This window comes from Podarcis cretensis (assembly GCF_951804945.1).
Source record: "Podarcis cretensis genome assembly, chromosome: 2".
Classification (NCBI taxonomy): domain Eukaryota; kingdom Metazoa; phylum Chordata; class Lepidosauria; order Squamata; family Lacertidae; genus Podarcis; species Podarcis cretensis.
This window is the reverse complement of record NC_137171.1, coordinates 36,087,872-36,103,562: the sequence shown is the minus strand read 5'-3', so window position 1 is coordinate 36,103,562 and position 15,691 is coordinate 36,087,872. Positions and strand designations below refer to the sequence as shown.

Sequence of the window (15,691 nt, the reverse complement as noted above, 5' to 3'; positions counted from 1 at the left end):
CAGTTTTGTTTCCAAATGTTGCATGTCCTATAATCTCCTGCTGAAATCTGGTAACTTTTCGTGCCCAGAATGTTTGGGGTAGTGATGGATGGTCAAGTTTAAATACACTACTAATCCATTGTTAATTGCAGCTGCAAAAAAACCAAAACCCACTAGTCTGGTCGGCCTTAAAACTGTTGTGGCTTTTCCCAAATAATCCTGGGAATTGTAGTTTATAGAGGGAATCTTGTTAAGAGAGCTGTAGTTTGCGCATACTCTTCGCAGAACTATGTTTCCCAAAATCCCTTGAGCAGGGGAGATTTCAATTAAGCCAGTTTTAAGGCTTTAGAGTGGGTATTTCCTCTGTACATTCTATAGGCCAGTTCCATTGTACATCTTTGCAGATTTTGTGCTCAGGGAAGTAGCTTCAAGTCAGAATCATGCAGGTTCCTTAAATTCAAAAAAAAAAAAGGGCCAGCAAAGGCTTCTAGTGAGAGGACTGTCACTGGTTCACTGATTCTAGGTCTGCTTGCAATCTCCGCGCCTGCCAATCCATCTGTCCATTATAGAGAGCTCCCTTCTGGTAGCACCGTGGTGCTGAACGCTCACATCTGAGATGTAATTGCAAACACAGTCAGTTAGAACAATTGGACTGTGTGCCAGACTGATTGAAGAGCACTGCAGGAAATCATGGGGCTGCTTAGCATAGACCAAGAGCACTGTTTATTTAGCAGCGCACCTAACTTGTGGAAATGTACAGAACCCGTCGGTGAACTTTGCCTGCCCTGTGCGGCGAAGGTGGGGGAAGAGGGGAAGGAGCAAGGCTGAGGGTGAAAGGGAAAGGAAAGAGCCAGTGGCTGCTGGAGAAATTTTAACCACCTGGATAAAATTATCTCTCTGCTCAAAGCCGGCAGTCATTTTGCATATAGGAATGACAAGAAGGGCTTGATGCTAAACCCCATTACACCTCGGCTTGAGGGCTGCTTTACATGTTACAAAATTGGCAATACACTAAGTGTACCCGTGAAGTAGTCTGTAACACATGAAAGGCAAATATACTTTTTTAAACTGAATGTGGGAAAACAAGTATACATTGTGAGAAGACTGGACCGATAAAGGCTCTCCACAGCCTTAAAGGTGTAGGGATGTGGGTGTGTGTGAGAGGGGTGTGTGATGTGTTTCCTTGGGTGGAGTACATATGATGCAGCAGGTATATTCTGTTCTGTGCATAACAATAGAAAAGTTGCTAATAGGATCTGGAAGATCATTCCTCTCCTCTTTAGCAGGAGATATAGAATTGCAAATGCCATATTTCATTTTCTATAGTGACTTCTAGCACTGAAAACTAATCCTGGGGTTAAATGCTTCAGTCAAATTAACCCTGCCTCCATTCAACAACTGACTGTTTGAGATGCTGCTGTCTTTTAAAAACCTAGATCAATCGTCACAACCCCATAAGTCTAAAATGTTTGTCAAGGTAAATGGGCCAGTGCACATAATATGCCAATTTTGTGCATCACTTTCACTCGCAAAATAATTTTAAAAAATAAAATTGGAAGCCTTCAAACTCCATGCAAGGAGGCATGGGTCTTGAGCCTTCTGTTGGTGGAAATTCATGCCTCTAGCAGTCAAAAGTCTGGCTAGGTGAAGCTTCAGGCTTTCTGCATGGGAGCTACATCTTCACTTTTCTAGCAGAACCAAAGCCATGTAAAAAACTAATAAATTCGCCTTCAAGGTCATAGTGCCGGGCAGACCTCTTATCCTCTGCCCTGCTGCTGTCGTGCAAGACAACAAGTGGGAGAGTGCTGCTGCACTCAGCTCCTACTTTTGGGCTTTCCACAGGTATCTGGTTGGTTACTGTGAGAACAGGATTCTGGATGAAATAAGCTATTGGCCTGATCCAGGAGCCTCTTCTTCCATTCTTAACAAGGTGATCTGAAGCTCTCAAGGCTACTTCCCACATTATAAAATAAGATGGCACCACCATATATGTCAGGAATTGTGAACCTGGTGCCTGTTGGATGTTATTGGAATACAAACCTCATTATCCCCAGCCATGTTAGTTGGGGCAGATGGTAGCTGTAGTCCCGGCACAGGCAAACTCGGCCCTCCAGATGTTTTGAGACTACAATCCCCATCATCCCTGACCACTGGTCCTGTTAGCTAGGGATGGTAGGAGTTGTAGTTCCAAAACATCTGGAGGGCCGAGTTTGCCTATGCCTGCTGTAGTCCAATGGATAAAATATTGGTTAATCAGTTTCTTATACTCATTTCTCATTAATCAATTTCTTATACTCATAATAATTAGTCCATTCCAGTTCTACAATTCTATGATTCTGTCTATGGCTGTTGTTCTGTGTTGCAGCTAAGTCTGCAGGGGACAAATCCACAACCCATTTGCGGATCACGGAAGAGCCTGGAATGCAGGACAGAGAAACCATTGAGCTACGAATGACGATTCCCTCAAGACACTCAGATGAGCAGTCAGCATAAGCAAAGACCCACCAGCTTTGTGCCCCAATGAAAGCATGGTTCTTACAGATGAAAGCAAGACAATAAAGAGTGAACAAAATATGAAGAAGATCATGCAGACATACTGCTGCCACAGGAACACAGCCTTTTTGCTGTGCTTTGGCTACAGCAGGTGCAGTCTCTGTGGTTCTTCCATACAGTGATGTTCGCATGGGCTGGGCTGGGCTGGTATGGGCTTGGGACCAAATGTGTTTGGGGGGGTAGCAACATTTCCTTCTGTAGAAACCAGTTTTACTGGGTCAGCGGCCATTCACTTTATTTGTCCAAGGAAATTGGTTCTTCAGTACAAATTCTTCTGTTCAAACCAGTTAAAGAGACAGCTGATTTCAAGTCTCAACATCTTCAACTTCCTCCTTTTCCTCTTGTTGTTTCTTATTCCAGAGCCAGGCACACATTGGCCACTGAAATAAAAAAAGTTGCTGTGACATAAAGGGCCAATCCGGTTTGGGGTCCAGCTAATTGCTGCCCCTGTTGACTTTAGGGAAGGTGGGGGGAAAGATACAAGACTGCAGTGGCTGAGTGGAGCACTGCATGTGGGGCTATGTATTCTTTAGTTGTTGCAGTTTTATCTTAGGAAGTTAATACAGTTGCTTTTGGGTTCAGCACGTATAACTCATGACAAAATTTATCACTCTTACGTTCGTTAATAAATATGGAATTCATAGCTTTCACCAGAGTCAGTAATTCAGATCTGTTTCCAGAGTGGAACTATTTACTGTTCAAAAATTAGATGGCCATTTTTGTTTGTATTGATGCAATGCACACCAGTAAGGATACCTGTGAGCAAAAAAACTAGTTCTCACTAGAGATTGAACATGCTCAGCAGGTTCCTGCTTAAAATGTCTACCTCTTAAACTGATCAGGCCATGCTAATTGGAATGTATGTAGTATGAAAAGATTATATGTGTTCAGTTATTTGGCAACCAATGTAACATTTAAATGGGTTTATGTTGTTGGCTGGCATGCCGTGGTCATCTTAGTCCTGTGATATGACTGGGCAAGTAAAATAGAAACTTCATACAACCCAAAAATAGCAGAGAAACTGTGGGGAAATACATGTGGGTTTCACAAGGTGAACATTTATTTTCTTCGTCTCAAGTATGGGTTTGAACTGATCAGTGAGTTGAGCAAGCCGCTAACTAAATTCCACTTCTGTGTGGCCAAAACTTTCACCCCCTTGCAAATCTTAAATCATCACTTTGGAATTCCAAAAGCTTTCCAAACCAAATAAGCTTTGGGTGGAAAACATAACATTTGGTTCCCCAGTATGGCTGCGGATCTTTCAGTGCCTAGTTGCATCATGCAGAATGCAAGCAGACTGGGAAAATATCACAGACTGTCTCATAAGACAACAGAAGGGCGATATTGAACTGTTCACGCGGAGGTGCTAACACACAGTAGAATGAGAAGGATATTGGCGGAATTGTTCTTGGAGGTCAGCATGGGTAAGTTACAAAGAACTGTGTTTTAGCAACATATTTGCACCTATTCAGTCTTCCCCTGACAGCACGGCTGGCACCAAAGAATGACAGTGTCAGGCATTTGCAAGGGGCTCAGAGAACAGTAGCAGGGCCACTGCATCAACGCTCTTGCTGTCTTTTATTTTATGCAGGACATTGAAGAAGCTTAAGTAGCAGTGAGAGAGAAAAAAATTCCGGCCACTCTCCTGCCTAAACACACCACACAAAGCAAGAGGCTTTACCTACCCTTCCTCCAGAGTTCTCTGAAGGACCAGAGGAGATAGGAGTGATCTCTTGTGTCACACCAAGGCCTGCAATGTCACAATATTTTCTGCCCACTGTAGATCACAGGTGTCTCCCACTGTAAATTACTGGGAAATGCTTCATAGGGACTGAGTGCTTGTGGGAGTCACACCTTGGAACTCTTGGTGACCATGGCAGGTAGGTTATCAGCCCATGTGCCAGCTCCCTTAAAATGGGCAGAATATAATAGAAGTAGAATCCTTACAGATGGGAGAATCATTAATCCAGAGGTGGGGAACTTGTGACCCTCCAGATGTTGCTGGAATACAATTCCCTTCTTCCCTGACCACTTGCCATGCTGACTAGGGATGATGGGAGCTGGAGTCCAGTAACCTCATGGGCTCCCCACCCTACCGCCTGCTTTTTTCCACCATCATGTGGGGGGATTTAACTTAAGAATTTGTGAATAAATGTGACAAAATTACATTAGTTTGCGCAAGAACCACCCATAGGGCTGCAATTAGGACTCGTCAAATATAGGCTACACCTGAGGCTGTGGAGTTAAAATACCATGATGCTGTCAACGAACGAAAGAAAGGTGTGTGAGACAAACATTCCTCAATGTCAAGCTGTTTCAAAGCAATCCATCTAACATACAGCATACTTGGGAGGGGTTTAGTATTCAAGCAACAAGACCTGCACACTGCCTGTACCTGGCTCCATCTTCGTACATCCTCCCCAAACCAGAACGGTCAGTCTTTTGACAAAAGTCTCTCTCAACAACATTGCCAGTTTATCTTAATTTATTTAATAAAATTTATATGTGGCTTGACTGTAGAAAAACCTCTAAACAGTTTATATATTATCAATTAAAAATGTAAAGTATCAATAAAAAGTATCTTCCATGTTTGTACAGGAGGCATGTAGGAGATGCACACCAAGAGATGCTTGACATAATAGTCCTCAGGCTTTTTCACTGCAGTCCATCCTATTGTGTTTGTGATTCAGGAAATCTTTTACATTTGGTTACAAACAACAGAAAAACATGCTGCTACTCCCCAGACACATTCCTGGACCCAAAGAACTCTGTCCACTTCAACTGCTCCTACCAATACCATTTATATTAAGTAGTCAAAGATCCAAAAACCGTAGGTATACATGATCCCTCAAGTATGAGACTAGATCTAGTATTTGGTCAAGATAGCCTTCAGAATTCACTGGAGAAAGTATAAAGAGACTGCAGAGTCTACTATGCATTTTCCCCCAGAAGCAAACATGGGCTGTTGTATTTTATGCATGCTCCTTTTTATTTGTAGCATTTTCTCCATCCCTAGCATGCATTTGGGTAGCACACACATCCCTTCATCTCTACATCCCCCCCCAAAATGCCTCCTGCACTTCTCCCTCCCCCCCCAACCCCAAAACCATAAGGCTCTCTTTCCCTCCAATGCTGCATCCTGCCTGCTTTTGCTATACTCTCTCAAATGATTCTTCCTTAAGTTAATGTGCTGCCCTCCACAGTTTGGGCTCCATCATATTGCAAGTCAAACAGAACAGATGCCCACATGCCAACGAAAAGGATCCTTCTAGCATAGCACAGCCTAGCTTAACACGACACCCTGGTCCGACAGAAATGCAACGAGGGAGGCAGAATGCCCAGGGCACTTGTGGTCCTCAGCTATTTACACCCCAGGTTCACCCTCTTTTCACTCAGAACATGTCCCCACTGCAACCCCATCTCCATTTCTTTGTACTGTGGGCAGAACCTAAGCCAGTAGCTTGCATGCTTGGAGTGTTGAAGTGAGGTAACAAACAGCCAAGCTGTGAACAACCATCCACATTTTATATTCCATGTGATGAAAGTGGAGGAAGAAAATGCATTTCACCACCACTTCCTACTGTGCTTGGCTCCTCAAAACACACTTCCAATGAATTTAGTGGGACCTACCCCCAGGTGTGTACAGGATTGCAGTCTAAGTGTGACGACGAATGCTGTGACAAAGAAGAGGTGTTAGTGTCCACCATCATACCAGAGGTAATATGATAGTTTAGGGGGACCTGCACAGGCAGTATGGCATACAGAGCTCTGCCAAGAGAGAGGAATGGTCACCCCCACCCAGCAGCTGCTGCTTGAGGTGGTCATCTCCGCCCCGTCTAACAGTAGGGCCAGCCCAGCATGTTAAGCAGCAAGAAATTACAAGCTCTCTTATCCTCCTCCCTCCATACTGTGGCATCTCTAAGCAGAAGCTCCTTTGGTTTCAAAAGTGAGTTATCTACTCAGAACGACCAGAGCTGTGGCCTGTGGCCTACAAAGTCATCTGCCTTTCACAATATGGTATCCTGTCTCCGGAAGCAGAAGCATCATTCATAACCCCTTCCTTGGCCTGTTCTCTGGGACTGGAGATAGAACAGTAAGAGCCGGAGACACTATCACTTCCATATATCCTCCTCCTTGCCTCTTCTTTGCCCTCACAAGCTGCTTCCCATTCACCAACGGCCCTTTCCACTCATTTCAAAAGAGCTCTTGAGGGGCTGTTGCAACACTCAAGACTGGAACACCGTGTCACTGAGGGGAAACCACAGAGACCTTAGGGCTTTTTATTTGCACATTAAAAAGGAAGTTGCAACAGCAGCTTGTGCTTTCTTTTAGACATTGTGAAGGGAGAAACTCCCTTGTTTGCACCACCCTGCACTGAGAGGCGTAGGGGCTAGGCTCACATCTGGAACTGGGGCAGGGGGAAGAGACCCACAAATTCCCCCTCTCCTTGTTGTTATGCAGCACATCTTTCTTTCAAGGACTTCAGGCCAACATACATAAATATGGGCTACAAATGGAAATGGGATGGGCCATAGGACTTGTTTTCAATTCTGTTGTTTTGTCTTGTCGTGTAAAGAGCCATAATATAAAGTGCAAGTGATGCCTGCCCTTGTATCTGCATGGAAAATGTAAGATAGAAGGAAAAGGCTACATGGGTTTCATCTCACTAACCTCAAAATATAGCTCTGAATGGAAATTAGGCTAGACTCGAGATGAGAATTACTTAAGGCCAACCCCAGTGAACTTCATGGCTCAACAAGGATTTGAACCTAGGTCTCCCTGGGTCAACTACACTACACAATATAATAAAGCATGTGGTGCATCATCTTTCATCACCTCCTGCAATGTGCAACATGAGTTTGAGGAACATTGTGGTGGCAGTTCTCCAGGCAACTGTCCAGCCTCCTGCAAAACAGAAAGCCGGCAAAGATGCTTTAGCTGTACTTTCTAACATTGGACTAAAGAAAAGCCATGTACAGTGGTACCTCGGGTTAAGAACTTAATTCATTCTGGGGGTCTGTTCTTAACTTTTGAAACTGTTCTTAACCTGAAGCACCACTTTAGCTAATGGGGTCTCCTGCTGCTGCCGCGCCACCGAAGCACGATTTCTGTTCTCATCCTGAAGCAAAGTTCTTAACCCGAGGTAATATTTCTGGGTTAGCGGAGTCTGTAACCTGAAGCTTATGTAACCTGAAGCGTATGTAACCTGAGGTACCACTGTAATCTAAACACACTGGGTACAATGGCGCCCAGATTTTTTTCCTGGACTTTCTGCAAAGCTGAATGTGCACAAGTTAAATGTTTGTAAGATGTGCACTTACTGTACTGCATACTGCACACAAAAGAACTTCCTAGCATGTAGTGAGCTACTTGGCCTGTTATACAGAGTTTCTTTTAAAAGGACTGTAGATTGGATTGAAAGGGGTCTGGTCAATTTCCTGCACTGATCCAGTTTGTATAGAACCAGAAGCCTAAGAAACAGATGAATAACTGAGTGCACACTATTCCCTCCTGCACTTAGCACTCTTGACGATAAATTTTTGAAGGAGAGAGACATCAAGGCGGCATTCTAAAGAGAAAATGTTTTAATAAGTGATTTTAGCTTACTCTCACATCGGCTTGAGTGTTCATGTTGAGGAGACAAAATTTCTCGATGTGATAAATTACTGTGACCCAGAGAAGCAGGTCAAACTCACACAGCTAACTAGAGGGGAGGCAACCCCTGACTTAATCGCAAAGGTGCTCAGATCTGGGGCATGTTATTTGCTCCTTCACGTGTCATGCGCACAAAGAGGACTTTATGAGAAGGTGAAGCAGGGGTGCACCCATGTGTGCTACCCCCTTTCAACCCCCTAATATCTACACGCAGGGTGTGGGTGGCAGGGGGTCGTGTAACAACAATCGCAGTGCCAGTGGCAAGGTTTTGCTTCCCCTTATACTCACAGATACTTATTAATTAGTGTCATGAAGTAGTGATCCTGTGAGCAAGTAATGGTTAGTAGCTTGGAGGGAAGAATCGGGAAAGTGACCCCCTCCTTGACAATGTGTACAATGGTAAGGGAGACTTGTGTTACTGAACTGCTTGGGGACAGCCATACATTTATATGAGTGGTAAGATGCTCCAAAAATTCAATACATTTAACAATGAAAAATGAACTCTGTAATAGAAGATTACTTGCAATGGGAGATTCAAAAACGGTCAGATATATTGAAGATGCTCAAAGGTTAGTTAAAACCGTCATATTAGGAACTTGAAAACAGAACGTTTATCTTAAAATTGGAAAGTTACAACAATCCAAAGAATGCAGCACTGTGGTAGACGAGTTGAGTCAAAGAAACTATAAAAGGAAACACCACGAGACAACTTCCTTTAAAAAGTGGAAGTCCTGCCCAAACGAGATAAAACATGAAAGAGCGCAGATACTGACAAAATAAATATAAGCTGATAAGACAAGCAAAAAGATGTCAAGAAACACAATGCAGCGGAGATGTTGGAAAGCATAATAAAAGCCAGAATGAAGAAGATCAAGCCTTGCTGAGGAAGTGTCAGCAGAACTTCTGCCAAGTCCTGATTCTCCAACCTTTTAGAATTCTTTTGGTGGGCTCAACATGTTAGGGTTGCCATATTTCAAAAAGTAAAAACCAGGACACCCTGAAAGTTGTTGAGCCATTTTTAGACAAACTCCAAAGCTTTTGAGGCTGACTTCCCAGGTATGTGGTTGCGCTTTGCTAGCAAACTAGCCCAATAAAACAATCAGCACATAAATGTAACTGATATAATATTGCAAAAAAAAAAAAAAGGAGTCATTTGCACTCAACATATGATCCACACAAATTCTCAAGGAAGGTTTGCAGGATAGTTGTGCACACTGTAAAGCTGGTGCTATCGCGGCAAAGAAATGTTTCAGAAACCTTTTAAAAACACAACTTGATCACAGTTGACCAGCTCACTGTTGTACCTGGTACCTAAATCAAAGCAAATTAGCAGCAGAAATGCTCAGGAAGGGAGGCTCTTGGTCTTATCAGTCTCTTAGTGCCCAGATATAAAAAGTTAGAAGCTACATATGGTGCTTCATAGCAGTCACTGTTTACAAATGATGAACAAGTCTAACTCTGGTCTCAGACCACCACGCTGTTGGTATTTTTTTGTACAACCAATGTGTGTGAGGGGGAAAACTGCTTTTTCATCATACTTCTGGCAAGCCTTCAAGTACTGCTCACAACCGCCTCTTCCTCTCTCTCTCCCGTCCCACGCTTTATGTCGTAAACAACGCAGGAGTGGGGAGGAAATCCAAGTCTGGGCAGAGAGTAGCAGGGCATGCCAGGAGGAAGCACACTCCCCACAACCCACAGTTCCAGCAAAGGCAGCAAAGCTGGAGAGGTATTTTTATTCCAGAAACCAAGCCACTTGCTTGTCTTGTGGATGAAAGGAGATAAGATGCTTCCTTGAAGCCACTCGCTGCGCAACACGTACGGGAATATTGCATTGGCTCTCCCTATGGCTACTCTGCCCTTACTTGGCCTCTGTTCAACAACATTGGTCGAGAGTGTTAAAATAAGCCTATTGCAAAAGAATGGTTTTGTATACATACATAGGGGACCTTTAAGGAAAGTTTAGCGGGTGTGGAAGGCCTCGGTCCTGAGTGAAGCAAGAATGTGCATGCACTCCTAGAACAGGAATTATTTTGAGCAGCCAGCGGGTACAGTTATCAGTAACAAGGCCAGTCTTTAGCCTTTGTTTTGCAGCCTTGGTTCGCCATGAATTAATCGAGGAACCCAGCCTCCTGTTTCACCCGTAAGGGGTGGAAGGGAAAGGAGGCAGAACTGTGAAATGCTACCAGTGCTTTTACTCTAGGGGGGTAAAGGTGCTGGTAAAAAAAAAAATTGTTTGTAGCTCAACAACTTTGGCCAAAAAATAACTTTTGTGTCTGGATTTTCACATTTTAAAATATGGCAACATTTTAAAATATAGCTAAAAGCGCCTTGTTTTTGTGGTTGTGGGTTGTTTTTAATTGTTTCTAATGGTTTAAACCCACCCTGGGACCACATGGTGAAGGCCGGCTAATAAATTTAACAACAACAACAATATAAAAGAGGCAGTGTTCAAAAACATGTGATACAGATAAAGCTCCTGACTGGCTGAAGGAACACACAGGAAAGAAGTACAGCTTTTTTCCATATTGGGGGGTGGGTGGGGAGTACAGCTCCTGTGCACAACATGAAGAAGCACTTACGAAACCTGCATTTGGAGTCCCTGAAGTATTTTGTGTTGTTGAGTTTGCGGTGTTTGCTGCGTTTTCCTTAGCCGCAATGCCAAAATGCAGCTTGAACCAGTTGAGAAGTCAGGTGTGCCTCAGGTTCAGGGAGCCACAGAGTGCAGGACTAGATTGATTTTCAATTTTTAATGAGGAACTTTCCCCCATACAACTCATTTAAGGCTTTAGAGCTGGCCCTCTGACAGAGCAATCAGACAATTTGCCCCACAGCCAGCTTTAATGCACACCCTGGTTCTGTGACTGAAATATCAACAGACTTAAAAAACTAATTCAGAGTTCCTGTCATCCATGAGGAAGCACAAAAACCTGCCAGGGTATGTGGAGCATACAGCAGCAGGGAGATTCAGTTTAACTACCCTGACAGAATACTGCAGGGTGATTAATGGACAGTTAATTCACAGAATAATAGAATCGTAGAGTTGAAAGGGATCCAAGGGTCATCTAGTCCAACCCCCTGCAATGCAGAAATCTCAGCTAAAGCATCCATGACAGAGGGCCATCCAGCCTCTGCTTAGAAACCTCCAAGGAAGGAGAGTCCACCACCTCTCATGGGAGTCTGTTCCACTGCTGAACAGTTGGTTGCAGTTTAAGGACCGCTTAAACTAATTTATTATAGCATAAGCTTTTGTGGCCTAGAGCTCACTTCATCAGAGCCATGGAATATGTAAGTTGCTTGACTGACCTCATATACCTGCCAAGTGAGGTAACACTTCATGAATCTGAGGGTCTCTAGGCCATGAAAGTTTTGAGTCATTAAAAAAAAATGCATTCATCTTTAATATACTGTACCAGGACTCTTTTGAGAGACCAGAGGTATAGCAGGTGAGCACCATCTTCCCTTTGCAACACCATTTATTCAGCTTTCCAGTACTGCCCCCTCTGGTCGTCTGAGAGAAGGCATTTTTGGCTTCTTACAAGTATTGCCGTTTCAACTCCCTTTAATACAGGAGTATGCAAACCATAGGTAGCTGCCTACGATATTTGGCCTAATTTGGCCTTTCTCCAAAGAGAAAGCAAGGAATAAAAGGTGTGTGTGTGTGTGTGTGTGTGTGTGTGTGTGTGTGTGTGTGTATTAGTGCCATAACATGGTCTACATAAAGTACAGTACTTCCATTTCCAATTGGCAGTCACACGAGAGCCTCAGTCTAACTAAAAGTCTGCACAGGGCAACTAAAAAAAATGGTGCTACTGTATAAATCAACCCTAATTGAATATAAAGGAGTACAGCTTCGCTACCCACCCCAGACAGCTTTTATATCCACGAAGACCTGCACTGCACAGCAAGGCCGAAGATACACCTCATTCCTACTCTTAAGGCCTTAATGCTACGAACAAGACAGGCCCAATAAAATGGCCGTTGCGAAGGGGTGGTGTGGAGTCGACTGCATATGGGTTAATCTGTTGTCAACACGCACAGCGCTTATGAATGAGCACAGCGCTCTGGCCCTTCCTGCTGTCAGCCTCCATTGCTCCCTGAACAGAGCAAGCATTCAGTATGTTGCGGGTGGAAAGGGGGCAAAGGAGCCCTGTGAACTAGCCTATTCATTGCAGCTCTCCATATTTCCCACAGTGTCGGTACATTAAATACATGAGCACATTCAGTCCTGAAGCGAGAGAAAAGAATAGGCACCGTAGAGTCAAAACAAATTCTAGCCAATGAAAGGCCAACCAAGCAGGCCTGGAGCTGTTGGGCCTCCCTGCTAGGACGAGAGCAGCAAATGCTTTCCATACGTGTGTGTTTGTAAAAATTATTTCTTAGCAATGTGGATGAATGGCCGCAGTTTATCCACGCTGCTGCTGCTGCTACATGTCCAGGGATCTTAAGTTTATTCTGTGGGCGTATCCAAACTACCAGTGAATACATGCCCCCAAAAGAAATTTCAGCATTCATGCAACAGACCTCCTCTATTTAAAGATGAGAACATATTTTGGAGGGGTGGGCGGGCAATTCATTTTGCACAATGACCTGAATGTGTGCTGGAGGCGGGGAGGGAGGGAAAATAGTACAGCTTTCGAAAAGACTGAAACACAAACTTAAAAAGCAAAAGTTTGTGAGATGGCAAGGTGTCGATGCATGGGAAGGGGGGTTGCTACTTAGGAATAGCATGAGTCCTTCCAGGCTCGGGTGGGTACAGAGAATGGCCTAGTCCACATGCCGTATTAAACTATATTTTTAAAAAATATATATATATGGTTGAATGTGAACAAGCAGTGTGCTCATGCATGCGGCTCAAAAGGCTCCTCCCACTCCTTTTGCTTCTACACTGTCAACAAAACAAGCTGGCGTCTACGTTAGTGATGTTCGAATCTGGGCTTGTGGGTTTGTTTCCTCTAAACATGCAACAAGCAGTAAGTCAAGAATAAAGCATGCTTACTGCTTGTGGCTGGTTTGAAGAACAATGAACCACAAGCCAGATACCACAATAAGCCAGACTCTACCTAGTTTCCGAGTAGTGCAACAACATCAGGAGCAGCGCTTATGGGTGGGGAGCAAGAACTTGCAGCACATTCACATTAATGTTTTAATGTTGTATTTTAATCTTGTTTTTTAAGCTGTATTTAAATCAGTTGTTTTTGTATTTGGTGCTGGCTGCCCTGAGCCCGGTCTTTGCTGGAGAGGGCGGGGTATAAGTAATTTTATTATTATTATTATTAAACCATAGTTTGTTTCAAAACTTTGGTTTAATGTGACGTAAGAACCAGGGCCAATGCACTCTGCTTCTACAGTAGGAGGGGGGAAACTTGGGGTGACAGTGTCGTAGCGTAGGGGTGCAGGGGGGGCCGGCTGCACTGGGCGCAACATCTGGGGGTTAGGGTTAGGGGGCGCAAATCCACGGGTTAGGGGGCGCAAATTACTTGCTTTGCCCCGGGTGCTGACAACCCACGCTACGCCACTGTGGGGTGATATTCATCCAAGCTTTACTCACAGCAATCGCACTCAGATTAAAGATCATGACTAAGTTAGGTCCATTAATTTCAATGGGTCTATTCTGAATAAAACTTAGTTGACCACCACCCCTTTAGGTCACGCACATAAAGAGGAAGAAAGCTCTTAGTACTGGAGATGGCACAGGGCCCCCCATAAATGGGGCCATGATTCTTAACCACATTCTACAGAGCAGTCCCTTGTGCTTGCTCAGATTCATGTTAGTTGCAAGTCTCATCCATTATGTGTCCCAGTTTGCTATAGTAATAGCTGATGTGCCTGAAATTTTACAAGTGGGAATTCAGAACAGCATACCAGGCGACTGGATTATTGCACAATTTACATGCCAGCTGCCAGAATGCTAAGGCGTATAAGGAGCAAAAAGCTTTGTTGCTGCCATTGCATGAAACTGGAGGTGGGCGGGGTAGGGTCCAACTATGGCAAGTTTTAACTAATGCAAAGTACACAGCGGAACATAGGAAGAAGACAACTGGTTCATCTAGCTCAGTACTTAGATAATCTGCCTCTTAAGATTTCAGTTAATCAAAGGAAAGATGTACACTTGATTCACTGATAACTCGCAGCTGAATGTATATGGATTTCATTGCCCGGCATAGTGTTTGAGGAGAATCAGCCTCTGCAGTGTTTAGTTTCAAATGCCTCATTCAACACCTGCAAGATGCCAAGTTTCAAACTTGCATGTGTGAACCAATACTAATGAGAGATATTTGATTTGAGGGTCAAGGGGGGGGGGTGCAGGGAGAAGAAGCAACATGTAGTTAATGAGTTGTTGTTGTTTAGTTGTTTAGTCGTGTCCGACTCTTCGTGACCCCATGGACCAGAGCACGCCAGGCACTTCTGTCTTCCACTGTCTCCCGCAGTTTGGTCAGACTCATGTTTGTGGCTTCGAGAACACTGTCCAACCATCTCGTCCTCTATCGTCCCCTTCTCCTTGTGCCCTCCATCTTTCCCAACATCAGGGTCTTTTCCAGGGAGTCTTCTCTTCTCATGAGGTGGCCAAAGGATTGGAGCCTCAGCTTCACGATCTGTCCTTCCAATGAGCACTCAGGGCCAATTTCCTTAAGAATGGATGCGTTTGATCTTCTTGCAGTCCATGGGACTCTCAAGTGTCTCCTCCAGCACCATAATTCAAAAGCATCAATTCTTCGGCGATCAGCCTTCTTTATGGTCCAGCTCTCACTTCCATACATCACTACTGGGAAAACCACAGCTTTGACTATACGGATTTTTGTTGGCCACTGTGCAAAATACAGAATCTGTGGCTAGGTACAAAATGCATCTTCCTTCAGCAGAATGATGGCTTCAAGCTACAGCAGAAGCCGTTAGATGCTAAACATTCAGCATGTGGCTTATTCTGTCTCTTAGTGCACTGCATACTGACATTATCTTACCACATGTTCCTGTGGCACACACAATGAGCAGCAGATATATATAATTGCTTCAACCATCATTTAGAAGAACTATCTAACATAGGAATGGGGAACCTGTGACCATTGGGGCCATGTTAACTGGGGCTGATGGGAGTTGGAGTCCAGCAACATCTGGAGAGCCACAGGTTGCCCTTACAGGTGTGAAGAAAATAACAAAACAGGCAGGTAGGCTGAATCCCTTTGCAATGCTCGGAGAGGGTAAGATTCTGTACACAGCATAGTCTTTTTGTCCATGTCCATAACTAGATGCAGCAGGCAAACTAATGCAAAACAGGCTTGTACAGTCAAAGCATTAATGATAGTCGCAAGTTTAAAAAGCACAGTAAACGTGCCTGACAAGACTAAGGGTCTGTTTAGTCCAATGTTTTGTTTCTTGCAGTTAGATGCTCCTGGGGAGCTCACAAACAGGGCATGGAATCTTCCTCTTTTGCTTTCCCCCCAGTATACTGCCTCTGGTTATCATTTAGTTATCATGGCTGATTCTTATGGGTTCCTCCCTGCATTTG

At 44.1% G+C, this 15,691-nt stretch overlaps 1 protein-coding gene across 2 annotated transcripts in view; it reads left to right on the top strand.

Moving 5' to 3' along the window:
- Nucleotides 1-3,180, top strand: part of QRICH2 (glutamine rich 2) — a 44,687-nt gene extending 41,507 nt beyond the window's left edge. For both annotated transcript variants that reach the window (XM_079965881.1, XM_079965880.1), the window contains one exon: nt 2,345-3,180. In XM_079965881.1, coding sequence (XP_079822007.1) covers nt 2,345-2,472 — 128 coding nt within the window. In that variant the 3' untranslated portion in view covers nt 2,473-3,180. The remainder of the gene's footprint in view (nt 1-2,344) is intronic.
- Nucleotides 3,181-15,691: the final 12,511 nt, after the last annotated feature.